The sequence below is a fragment of the Diabrotica virgifera genome, chromosome 8, assembly GCF_917563875.1.
Source record: "Diabrotica virgifera virgifera chromosome 8, PGI_DIABVI_V3a".
Classification (NCBI taxonomy): Eukaryota; Metazoa; Arthropoda; class Insecta; order Coleoptera; family Chrysomelidae; genus Diabrotica; species Diabrotica virgifera.
Genome location: NC_065450.1, coordinates 158,406,622 through 158,419,567, shown reverse-complemented (window position 1 = coordinate 158,419,567; position 12,946 = coordinate 158,406,622). Strand labels below are relative to the sequence as shown.

At 33.0% G+C, this 12,946-nt stretch overlaps 2 protein-coding genes across 4 annotated transcripts in view; both read left to right on the top strand.

Annotated features, from left to right (window-relative positions):
- LOC114340667 (glucose dehydrogenase [FAD, quinone]) overlaps positions 1–12,946 on the top strand; it is a 328,247-nt gene that overhangs the window by 200,046 nt on the left and 115,255 nt on the right. The window lies entirely within an intron of this gene.
- LOC126890411 (glucose dehydrogenase [FAD, quinone]-like) overlaps positions 1–12,946 on the top strand; it is a 263,810-nt gene that overhangs the window by 231,022 nt on the left and 19,842 nt on the right. For both annotated transcript variants that reach the window (XM_050659316.1, XM_050659315.1), the window contains exon 6: positions 6,818–7,245. In XM_050659316.1, coding sequence (XP_050515273.1) covers positions 6,818–7,245 — 428 coding nt within the window. The remainder of the gene's footprint in view (positions 1–6,817; positions 7,246–12,946) is intronic.

Genomic DNA, 12,946 nt, shown 5'->3' with positions numbered 1-12,946 from the left:
CCTAGAATTATACAGTTGTAAAAATATAACACACCCAATAAATTTAACATATGTATTATCACAAATTATTAATACAGAATTAATGCAATTATTTATAGAACATATTAAGAATATAAAAATCAAATTATAAACTAACTAACGTAAAGATCGAAATTAAAATCTATTATATAAAAGTAAACCTGTGTTTTTGCCTGATGTAGTATTTCCACTGGCCAGTGGTCATTCCTTATAAAGTATGTAGAATAAGTAGGATAAAAAATGTTAAGTAGATAGGTATAGAAAAAGATATTGTAAAATAAATTATCAAAATTGGTGAATCGGCGAATGAGCCTTGAAGGGCCCGTAGTCATACAACTCCAAAGAAAAAAAACTGTTTAGATGGGAAATAAGCCACAATTAAATTGAAAAAAATAATTTTATTTTATTAACGTTTCGACGCCCAAGTCTAAATAAATTTCCCATCTAAATAGTTAATCATACAAATGCCACAAGGAAATAGCTTTAGAACAACATTAAGCCTTATTACGCACAAAAAAATACTGTTTACGAAATTTATTAAATTGTTTTTTTTAACAAATCAACCATAGAAGTCTAAAGGGGCCAAATTGGCCCTGTGTAATTGATTACCGTTTTCTGGGAAATTCGACGATGTTTTCTTTCACATTCCTGTCGAGTGGGTAAAATTATATTTATGTATGGTTATTATAAATGGTTACCTTTATACTGGTACTGATCATCTACGTAATAAAGATACATTGTTGGTGAACACAAGTGAACACAGGGATGCAATTGTTGGTGTAGAGTACCAAATGGCGCGTCTTTATACTACAAAAGTAATTAACTATGTACGACGTACATTGTACCTGTTTTATAGTACTCTTGACTCTTGACTTGAAAGCAATAAATGCATGGATTATTTATAAAGAAATAACTGGAAGTAGACTCAATCTTCGTAGGTTTATTCTTCGGCTGTGTGAAGAATTATGTGCCCCACACTTTGTCTACCGAAATCGGGAACTACTCCTAGCAACACCAGGTCTATCAACAACCATTACTGTTACTATTCAAAAACGAAAGAAATATCAGTTGAAAATATTTTGTAAAGGAAATCGTACTTCCAATCATTGCCACGACTGTAACAAGGCAATGTGTGGCAACTATCAAAAACTGTAAACTTTATGGTGTTCAGAATGTTTGTGATGCAGCGAATGTGTTAAACAATTAAAGTAAAAATTAAAGTCAGATTCTACCGTCTAGAGTGGATTTAATTTCTTTAAACTGAGTTTTAATTGATTAAAAAACGTGGGACCACGTTTCACCACGTTTGATCCCTTCAGGCTTTCTAGGTAGGCATGCTAAGCCAGACTTTGTAGTGTTAGAGCATTCTCTGAGTCGTCTTGGTACCTAACTCTCTGTTTTCCTCTTGCTCGTTGTCCTGTTAGCCCTCTTTGGTCAAAATATTTTCTGGCTATGCCAGCTTCCTCTCTCCCGACTATATGCTCTATCCATCTATGCGTGCTACCTTAATGAATTTTACGTCAGGTTCTCCAAAACTTCTATACAACTTAACGTTGTCACAAATCTTGTTCTTTTATCCCTGCAGATATTCTTCTTAGGATTTTTCGCTTAAAACGTTTGAGCAGTTCTTGGTCATTATGTGTAAGTGATCAAGTTTCTTAAACATATAATATGCCAGTTGATTTTCATATATTATGTAATCTGCAGGGCCGTGCCGTGCTATGATGCGGCGAGGCAGTCGCATCAGGCGGCATCACAAGGGGGCGGCATACTCAGTAAAATAAAAAAAAATGTCAGATTGCGTAAAAATGCTGTCAGAAACTATAGGAAAAATGAAAAGTTACAGACAATATGGCTAATAACCAAATTAAAATTTAATGAAATTTCAGAAAATATTGATATAAGTTCAGAATTTTCAGCTGAAAATGAAATTGCCAGGAGAAAAAAGCGTTTATTTGCTTACGAAAAATCTGTGGACGAGCTCTTAACAGATGAAGCTAAATTTAAAATAAAGTTCATCTATATTTTAGACATTGCCGTGAGACAAGTGGGTAGGAGCAAAATTTCCTTGCAATACTTTTTAAATGCATTAATTTTTTTCGAAAACTTTAACGCAGAATAAAATATTACATTATTACCGACGGCCAAAATTCCCTTAAGAGGTATTTGAATAAGTTACAGGAGTGAAAAAAAAGAAAAAATTGAGTGTAATTTTTAATTTTAAATATCTTATTCAAAAGAAAACTATTGTTTATTCTAAGGGACTTTCGGCCCTCGGTAATAATGTAATCTTTCAATCTGCGTTTAAATTTTTCAAAAATATTTATTAGTTTTTTAGGTTTCGAAAAAAATGAATGCATTGCAAGCAAATTTTGCGTCTATGCCCTTAATTCTTTAATTGATCGATCTTCGATATTAGAAACTCATAATAAAATTTCAAACATCTTTTTATGATATTTTTAACTTGAGGGAAACAGATGATAAAACAATAGAAAAATATTATAGGTATGCATCTTCATTCAATACTTTCAATAGAAAAAGAATCCGATCTTCAAGAAGAATTGCGTGATATATCCCAAATGATACCATACTCCATGAAACCTTTAGAGGTTTTGAACTAGTTGTACTAAAATGATCTAATTTCTGTATAGCCAAATTTAGTTTTATTACTAAAAACTTTATTAACACTCCCTGTCGTTGTAGCTAGTGGGGAAAGAAGTTTTTCAAAATTAAAATTATTAAAAACAATTTACGAAGTTCCGTAGGACAAACAGAACTAAAAAATTTACCCCGTATTTCAATAGAGTTTTCACTAGCTGCTACAACTATCTATCCCCACTAGATTCAACCAATCTGATTGACGAGTTTACCAAAATTAAAGTCAGAAGGGTAAAATTATAATTTTTGTAAATGTTACTTAATGTGATGTTAATACAGATTTCATTTAATTTAGAGTATGTTTGGTTTTTAAAACAAAAGTTTTCGTTCATTTTGTGTAGTTTCATTTAATAAAATAAAAGTTAAGTTTCAACAATATTTAAGGGGCGGCATTTCGAAGACTTGCATCATATTGAAAAGATGTACGGCACGGCTCTGGTAATCTATCCTAATTTTAAAATTTGTTCCCTAGTACCATGTCCGTGGACAAAACTTACTTGTACTCACGCAATTTCAGAAAGTAAAAAGAACTTTATCCTCTATAAGTAAAAGTATACATGGTAGCGAGAAAGTATTGAAACAAGATAATTTCTCGGAAACCGTTAAAACGATTTTTATAGGTTTTGGTGAGTAATGGTCTTCTAATGAGGCCGATATCATGGTGGTAGCTTATTACATTGTTGTCAAATCTTCCGTTGTTCTGGAAATCTAATGAAGTTTCTTATTTCTAATGGAATAACCTGTATATTTTTTACGTTCTGAAGTCCTTAAGCAATACTGATTATTTTTCATGTAATATTTTCTACACACAAATGCCATAATTTCGGAGTTATTATTAGAGTTAGGTACTAAAAAAATATTTGAGGTTTTTTGGATCCTTGGGAACAAAAAATGTGTTTTGTAATTTTTCTCAAAAGTTAATCGTTTTCGAGTAATAAACAATTCAAAACTGAAAAAAATCAAAAAATGACGATGTTCAAGGTTTAAAACACAAGTAAAACAAATGATTCTGGAAATTACGAAGTACTTCAGCTCAAGCCCAAACCTTTTTGTATCAGCTACTTATAAGAATTGTTGGTACATTTTATTTTAAACATTGTTTTTTTAATTGTTATTGAAGCGCATATGAGAGGACGGGCGATCGGACTGCTTTAACAACCAAAAAACAATGTCTTAAACTGAAATAAGCCCAAACTACTTATCGATATCTGATAAAATGAGGCTTTAGTTTGAATTTAAGTACTTTGTGATTACAAAAATGATATGTTTTTCTGTTGTTTTTGAACCTATAAAATCATCATATTTCGATTTTTTTCAGTTTTAAATTGTTTATAAATCGGAAACGAATAACTTTAGAGAAAAATTTCAAAGGACCTGTTTTGTTCCCAGTGGCCCAAAGAAGCTAAAATAATGTCTACCCGGGCCAAAAAAATTGATTTTTATAATTTGTTTAACTTTTCTTAATAAAATGTAGCCGTAACTCCGAAATTATGGCATTTAGGCAGTGGCGGCTCGTGGCCTTGGAGACAGGGTCGGCAAGGTTTTTTGGCTCCTCATATAGGTATACCATCAAACTAAAAGGCTTAAATCATCATAGGAGGTTTTGTTTTTTGTTTTTTTAATTGATATACTTGACATACTCTCTTGTTTCATGGTGTTTCGACAATACGTGTTGATTCTTTTGAGACAAGATAAATCCGGTTTATTTGAGGCAGAAATTGGTGGTAGTGGTGATAAGAAAATTGATGTACAGTTTGTTATAATGAATTGCAGTACATTACTACATAGAATTATACATACATATTTTGTAACTTATCCCACTTTCTGAAAATAGTTGGATCGGCATAATTTTTAAGTACCTAACTTGTTATAATAAATATCTTGTCTTTGGCGAAGGTAACTTTTAAATTTTGAATCGTCAAAGAGGTCAAAAATTTGCAAATCTTCAAAATTCGAAAAACGAGTATCTATTTGCATATATTAGTAGGTAACCAAAATTTCAAGATATACCTACTCGTTTTTCGAGAGATGTATCATGTTGTTGTCTTTTTTGGGATGGTTCAGAAATATCAAGCGAATCCAAAATCTCACTGCTATGCGTATATATTGGAAACTACTATCATTACGAAAATCTCTGAGATTTTGCACCAGCTTTCGTATTCTATTTTTTGAATAAATAATGTCAGTTGACTGATTTTGAACAATAATGAATATCTTGGGCAAACTCTGTCTTAAAAATATTTAAAAGAATATTAAAAGAGTAATTATTTAATAAGGTTCCCAAACCGATTGCTTCACGGATCGAGGTATCGCCAATTTCAAAATCGTCGCCTTCGATAATAAAATCAAAAACTTCCAAAAGCTGTTCACGAAAATCTGCTACAGATACTAAAACTACCAGAGGTAATCTGCTTAGATAAAACTAATCGAGATTTAAAATTTCATCGCGTCTGAAAAACTGTTCGCTTTTTTCGAAACAAATTTTTTCTAAAGCAGTAATCCGTTTAGGTGAGCTCGTATCATGCAAAACTAAATTCATTATATGCGCATAATAGTGAGTAAATAAAGCTTGTGATGCAATATGTAGTTTTAACTTTTGACTGGAGACCATTCAATTCACCACACATCACAGCAACGCCGTCATAAGATTGCCCCAGTTTGCCCTACCAATTTATTTTTGATATCAAAAAATTTTAATCTCTTCTTTAAAACACCAAAAATATATTCCGCCTTATTGCTTTTACTCTCGTCTCTAAAACCTAAAAACCTCTCATAAATATTACCACGTAACGCGTATCGAAAAACAATAATTGATAATTGTGAATGACATGATAATCAGAAGTTTCATCTACTTCCAGCGAAAAGCAAATGGTTTTCTAAATCTCAGATTCAATAACGTTATTCAAAATGTAAATATTTGATTAGGTATATGTATTAGTTCATTCTGTATTACGAATACACTTCGAATCAGAAAGTAAATATTTCTAAAACAATTTCATTATTTTCTCTATAATTACTTTGATTTGTAACAAATGCTTCGATCCATCATGTCCACTAAATGATAATTCCAGACAACTTAAAAAAATTACAATATCAATTAAACGACGACGTAAAACGGCGTTATTATTTTTGACAATTTCTGCCGATGCTATCTGGCGATGCCAAATGAAACACCGACCGGCAGATTTAAATATGCCGTACCTGCCTACGGAGAGGTCTGTTCGCTTGCTCATCGACTTGTTATTTCGTTGAGTTTTAAGCGTAAAACGTCAAGCTACGGAGTGCTACGGATGAGTTAGGTACGGCTAGCCGAAAAGTCAGATGAATGGCTCGGATCATTCATTTTTTGAGAAGTCTGTTATGCGCAGGGATCACTTAACGCTCAGATTAATCGAATACTTTTAAAAACCATGAATAAAATTTAGTCTGTATTATCTGACAGATTTTTTTTTACTTTACAGATACAAATATTAAAAAAATCTATCTATATAAATGTGTGGGTCGGCACTGCCGACCCTGCCGACCCTGACCGGCCGCCACTGCATTTAGGTATAGGGAATATATCATGAAAAATAATTAGAATTTCTTAAGGACGTCAAAACGGAAAAAATATACAGGGACCCTGCCGACCCTGACCGGCCGCCACTGCATTTAGGTATAGGGAATATATCATGAAAAATAATTAGAATTTCTTAAGGACGTCAAAACGGAAAAAATATACAGGGTGTTTCATTTGAAATAAGAAAGTTCATTATATTTTCAGAAAAACTGAAGATTTGATAACAATGTACTTACCACTATTATATTGGCCGCATTAGAAGATCCTTACCCACCAAAATCTATAAAATTCGTTTTAGAGGTTCCCGATAAATTATCTTGTTTCCATACTTTCACGCTACCCTATATTATTGCAGTGCGTAGTTAGAGCTATTGTGCGATAGTTGCTGCGGAAGGCTTTCGCTCTCATTTTAGATATAGTGATTTTGTCCCATCTTCGGCTCTTGTATTTCTAGAATAGTTTAAAACCTTAGGTTTCGCACGATATCATAGTTTTTGTTTTACTGTCTCTAATTTTTTTCATTAATATATTAAATCTATAAAATATTTAAATATGTTTTAATGGTTTTAATTTCTATTTTAGAGACGGTGTCAGAGTCAGTATGGCTAAAGCCTACCTTAGACCTCAAAGAAATAATCCACACTTACACGTGATGTTGAACTCCACTGTGACCCGCATCCTATTCGACGGCCACAAAAAAGCTTACGCAGTTGAATTTCTTTACAACAATCAAACCTTCACAGTTAAAGCTAAAAAAGAAATCATTTTAGCTGCCGGAACAATAAACTCTCCAAAACTATTACTACAATCTGGAGTCGGACCAAAAGATGCTTTGGACGCTGTTGGAATTAAACAGATTCATAACTTACCAGGTGTAGGACAAAATTTAACTAACCATGTATCTTTCAAAGTGAATTACTGGATTAACAGTACCGTTGATACTAGAATCATCACATGGAAATCTTTAGAGGATTATCTTAACGATCGGACTGGGCCTCTCTCTACCATAGGTAAGTATTTTTTTAATACGAGTTAACGAAAGTTATACACAGAAAAAATTAGAAAGAAACAATTTAATCTTGCAAAAAAGAACTCCAACAACTAAAGAGCTTATGCAAAACAGTACCAATTACCAGAAATATCTTGAGTCTAACCTAACCTAAAGTCAATAGAACAATTTGAAAGAAAAAGAGATAATAGTCTGGGCTGATTATCGGAGAATAGGCCATTTGTGGGAAAAGTTAATTACCAGCAATTTTATTGCTTGAATCGAAAGTGCGCAGATAGTGTGCTACTTTTCTTATAAACAAAATGGCGCCCGAAAATTTTGTTTTTTTCATTTATTGCTCTATAACTCCGAAGATTTTAACTTTACAACAGAAACACTCAAAAAAATTTACCGCAATTAAATTCTGCATAGAGATATGTCTTTCTCGATCTGCTCCGATGAAAATTTGTCTCGGAAAATGCGGGTCTTCCCAACAAAATCTTTAATTTTCAAATAAAGCTTTAGATAAGTAATTATCTACCAATAATTAAATAATTTGGTGACTTAAAAGCATTCTTGGTTTAGATTATAGTTCCCGAAGCTGATAAAAATTGAACGAATATTTTAGCAACAATTCAATTGTTAATTAATAATTTACGGTCGCAATAATAACCAAAATATTTACGATACACTGATCAAACTTTGAAATCTTATAAAGATGAGATGCCTATTTAATATTTTTTCGACAAAATATAAATTTTTTATTTTTTGCAAAAATCTTTAAATGTTAAAAAAAATAGTTATAAACAAATTAACGTTTCTTAGAAAGCATTTATTACATTCGAATTTAAAAAAATAGATAGTTAAAATGCTTATTTCAAAGATCTTGAAAATGAATGCTTTAAAACTTTTTTGGAACCATTTGCAAAAAAGTTATGAAACAGCAAAATAAACATACGATGACTACGTAGTTTATATTTTTTTTAATTCTTTCAAAGCGTAAAAGTGAGTCTAAAGTACAAGCTCATTATTTACGAACAATATTAATTATTAGTTTAACGGTTATATTTTAATTAGAAAATGTGGTTTTTTCATAAGTGGAGGAGCAGATAGAATGTTGGGAACAGGTTTTATTATAAGAAAAGGTCTAAAAGAAAAGATTATGAGTTTTAATCCCATATCAGAGAGGACGTGTTATATACGACTAAAAGGGAAAAAAGAATAATAAGCATTTTGAATGTACACGCCCCTACCGAAGAAAAAGGTGAAGAGATAAAAGACACATATTATGAAAAAATGGAGATGGAATATGAAAGGATACCGAAACATGACGTCAAAATTATAATGGGAGACGTAAATGCAAAAGTGGGGAAAGAAGCAATCTACAGAAATACAGTAGGAAAGCATAGCAAACACGACGAGTCAAATGACAACGGACAGAGAAGTTTTGCAATGGAAAAAAATATGGTGGTAAGAAGTGCACAGCTACAGCGGAAAGAGATACATAAGGGTACGTGGAAATCTCCGGACGGATAAACCGTTTATCAAATTGATCATGTAATGATAAAAAAACGACACGCGGAATTTATTACAAATGTCAGAAGTATGAGAGGAGCAGACTGCAGTTCGGACCATTTTTTAGTAAAAATTTAATGTAAAAGTGAAGTAGAAGAAAAAATAGTGGTAAAAAATGATGCAAAAAGAACAAATTCATACGAAGTAACTAAACTGAAAAAAGAAACAACCAGGCAAAAATATCAAGAAGAAATAGAAATATTGTTTTTGGAAACAGATAATGAAGCCACAGATGTAGAAGAAAGATGGGAACCCTAACGACAAAAACAGAGAAGAGTATATATAACCACGTACGAAAACAGTTAAAGAAAAGTTGCAGGAAGAAAAAGAGAGAATTCAATTAAAAAAAGTTGCAGGAGATAGAAGAAAAATTTAAAAACAATGAAATAAGATCATTTTATCAAGAGGTAAAAAAAGTAGGAAAAGGTTACCAAAGCAAAACAAGCTACATAAAGACCATAGAAGGAGAGCTAGTAAGTGAGCCGGAAAAAGTTAAGGAAGAATGGAAAATGTACTTCGAAACTTTACTAAACAGTGATGATGAAAATCAGGGAGAGGACGAAGACAGAACAGAGGGAGCAGATATAAGAATAGCCGAACCAACCAAAGACGAATTGCAAGAGTTGTAAGCAAATTGAAAATCAATAAAAGTCCAGGTCAAAATGAAATAAGTGCAGAAATTCTGAAAGCAGGAGGGAAAAAATACTGGAAAAGGTGTATGAACTGATAGAACTTACACGGAAAGAAAAAAAGATGCCTGAAGAGTGGGCCAGAGCCTGGATAATCCCATTACATAAAAAAGGGGATGCAACGATGGTGTAAAATGACAGGGGTATTGCTTTGCTGGACGTGTGCTATAAGATATTTGCTAGGATTGTGAGAGAAAGATTAGAGGTATACGCAGAGAAACTAATAGCAGAATACCAAGCAGGCTTTAGAATCAATAGATCGACGACAGATCAAATATTTAACATAAAAGAAATCCAAACAACCTGCTGCGAACATAAAATGGTTTTATATGCACTATTCATAGATTTTAAACAGGCCTATGACAAAATTAATAGAAAAAAAAATGTGTGAAGCCCTACGGCAAATGAAAATAACAGAAAAACTAATCAAGCTAATAAGAATTACCTTAAATATGACATCTAACAAAATAGTGTGGAACAGTCACAAATCGGAAGAGTTTGTAGTCAAAAAAGGGCTCAGACAAGGTGACCCTCAATCAACTGTGTTATTTAATCTAGTTTTGGAAACAATTGTAAGGAACAGCAGAATAGAAACACAAGAAACGGTCTACCGTAACGAGCATCAATGCATGGCCTTCGCCGACGACCTTACACTGCTAGTAAAAACTAATACCGAATTAAAGAAAATCATGAGAAGATTAGTCAGAGAGACAAAAAACTGGGCCTAGAAATAAATGAAGAAAAGACGAAGTATATGGTGCTAGGCAACACAGAAAGAGAACCTGTAGATATGCTAAAGTTAACAGTGTTCGATGGTAAAGAATATAAATTTAAACGAGTAAAACACTTTACATATCTAGGTGCCATTATAGATGAAAAAGACACGAGCAAACACAAGATAGCTAATGGTAACCGAAAGGTCGGCAGTTTAAAAAAATTATTAAAGTCAAATTACGTATCAAGAAAGACGAAAATTAGAATATACCAAGACGAAAATTAGAATATACCAAACTGTAATAAGAGCCAGGGCCGGCGATACCGGGCCTGCAAGGGATGCATTGCAGGCGGGCGCCCCTATTTGGGGGGCTCCAAAATGAGCTTTTTTTTCTGCGGGTTTTATGTAAAATATTAAAATAGAAAAATTCATTTTTTAAATGCGGTTTAAATTCATCATAATACTCTAATCTGTGTTTGTTAGTTTTGCATATCACATAATACAAAAATATGCAATGCCTCATAGAATTTTTACCATGTAGTAATGAAATTTATTGGTCAAAGATATCATATTTCAAACAAACAACTTTGCTCTTAATGAGAATGCTTTGTTTATGTTCTTCAAATTTCTTGCAAGTTGTTAGTATTGTATCAGCAGTTATGGGAGGAAATGAATTATTTCTAGTAAAATAAACAAGATTGTAATACTGCTTTCTTGCCGCCTGTGCATGTCTAATTATTAAAGTATTATGTACCTATTAATAGGTATCAATTTAAGTATTAATCCCATAAAAACATAATATTTTTTTTTTATTTACATTAACGTGCTCGGCAACTATGGCCACTCGCACGGGACGATTACAAACAAGATTACAAGAGGTATAATTAAAGAGCATTAACAAGTTATGTCATAAAAAAAAATTAAAGTTTATGATACAATGATATATTTTTTTAAAACTGAAGAACTCTGTCTAACTGGTTGGTATCACTTAGAATGTCACATAGCTGCGGTTTTAGTTTGAGCTGTTGTCTTACTAAACTGAACTGATGACATTCGGTAATAATGTGGTTCACGGTAAGTTGGCACTGGCATGTTAAACAGATAGGCCGGATATCTGATGACATCAGGAAGCCGTGAGTAAGTTTGGTGTGGTCTATACGGATTCTTCTTATATTTCTAAGGTCTTGTCTAGAGAGTCCTGTGGGGCCAGTGTAAAGTGGCTTATATACTGAGGGCTGGATTGCACGTAAAGATGTATTTAAGGAACTCCAGTGGGTTTGCCATAATCTCCATGTGAATCTGTACGCTTCTGTTTTCAAATCTTTACAAATTTGGATGTGGGTTGTTGACGTGGTATCTGTTGAAGCCGTTTTAGCATGATGATCTGCAAGTTCATTGCCAGGTATACCAATGTGAGACGGAATCCATATAAATGTAATCTTAGTGTTTAAGGTAGAAAGGTGGTAGTAACAATGATGGATATTTTGGACAAGAGGATGATCGCTAAATAATTCCTGAATGCATAAAATTGAAGCTAGAGAGTCTGTACAAATGGCAACATTTATATTCGGGAGGTTAATATTCTTAACAGCCTGTAAGATACTATATAATTCTCCAGTATGTACGCTGCACAGAAGAGGAATAAAAGAAGCACAAATGAGATTGTTTTGAGAGGTGACTGAACAGCCAACCCCTAAATCACTTTTGAAAGCATCGGTGTATATTACTTGATCAAAGTGGTTATTGTGTATAATTTCAAAAAAGCTTTTATCATGAGTTCTTTAGGTGTTTCATATGTATTGAATTTTGTTAAATTTGTGTTAGTTTGAGGGGTCTGCATAATCCAAGGAGGAATTCGATGAAAGGGGATGGGATTTGTCAGTCTAAAATTGATGTCGCTTGTTATTGTGGACAATATAGAAAATATAGGTTTTATTATTGGTGAAGGGGTGGTATAGGTTGTTGTGAATAAAGGGTATACAGGATTAAGGGGATTAGAAGAGACAGATGCAGCATAGGAAAGAATAAGATATTGCCGTCTAATCCAAAGAGGAGTTTCACCGGCTTCACAGTAGACACTTTCAGATGGACTGGAACGAAATGCACCTAGACATAGTCGAAGGGCTGTGTTATGGATAGAGTTTAAGGAATACAGATCTCTTTTTGAAGCAGACATATAAGCAATACTACCATAATCTAATTTAGAGCGAATTAGTGCTTTATATACTTTAAGGAGCGACTTTTCATCCGCACCCCAGTGATAGTGAGACAGTGTTTTAAGAATGTTTAATCTTTTGTGGCATGCACTTTTTAAATTGAGAATATGTTGCTTCCAAGAGAGGCGAGAGTCAAACGTCAATCCCAGTATTTTACAATGATCAACTACGGGAAGAAGTGAATCATTTATAAATAGAGGTGTAGGGGGCATTGGAGGCCGTCTACTAAATTTAATAACTTTGGATTTTGTGAGGGATAAAGTTAGTCCCAAAGAGTGGGTCCGAGAGATTACTATGTTTATGGCCGCTTGCAAAATTTTAGAACTAGTGGAAGCTGAACGACCGTGACAATATAATATTAAATCATCTGCATAAGCTACATATTTAGTAGGAGATGGTAAATTAAAACAAAGATCACTTATGCCGAGGTTAAATAAGGTAGGGCTTAACACTGAACCTTGAGGGGTGCCATTGGTTTGAGTATAAACAGAAGAGAATACACCATTTACAGAAACTTTGAACGTCCTT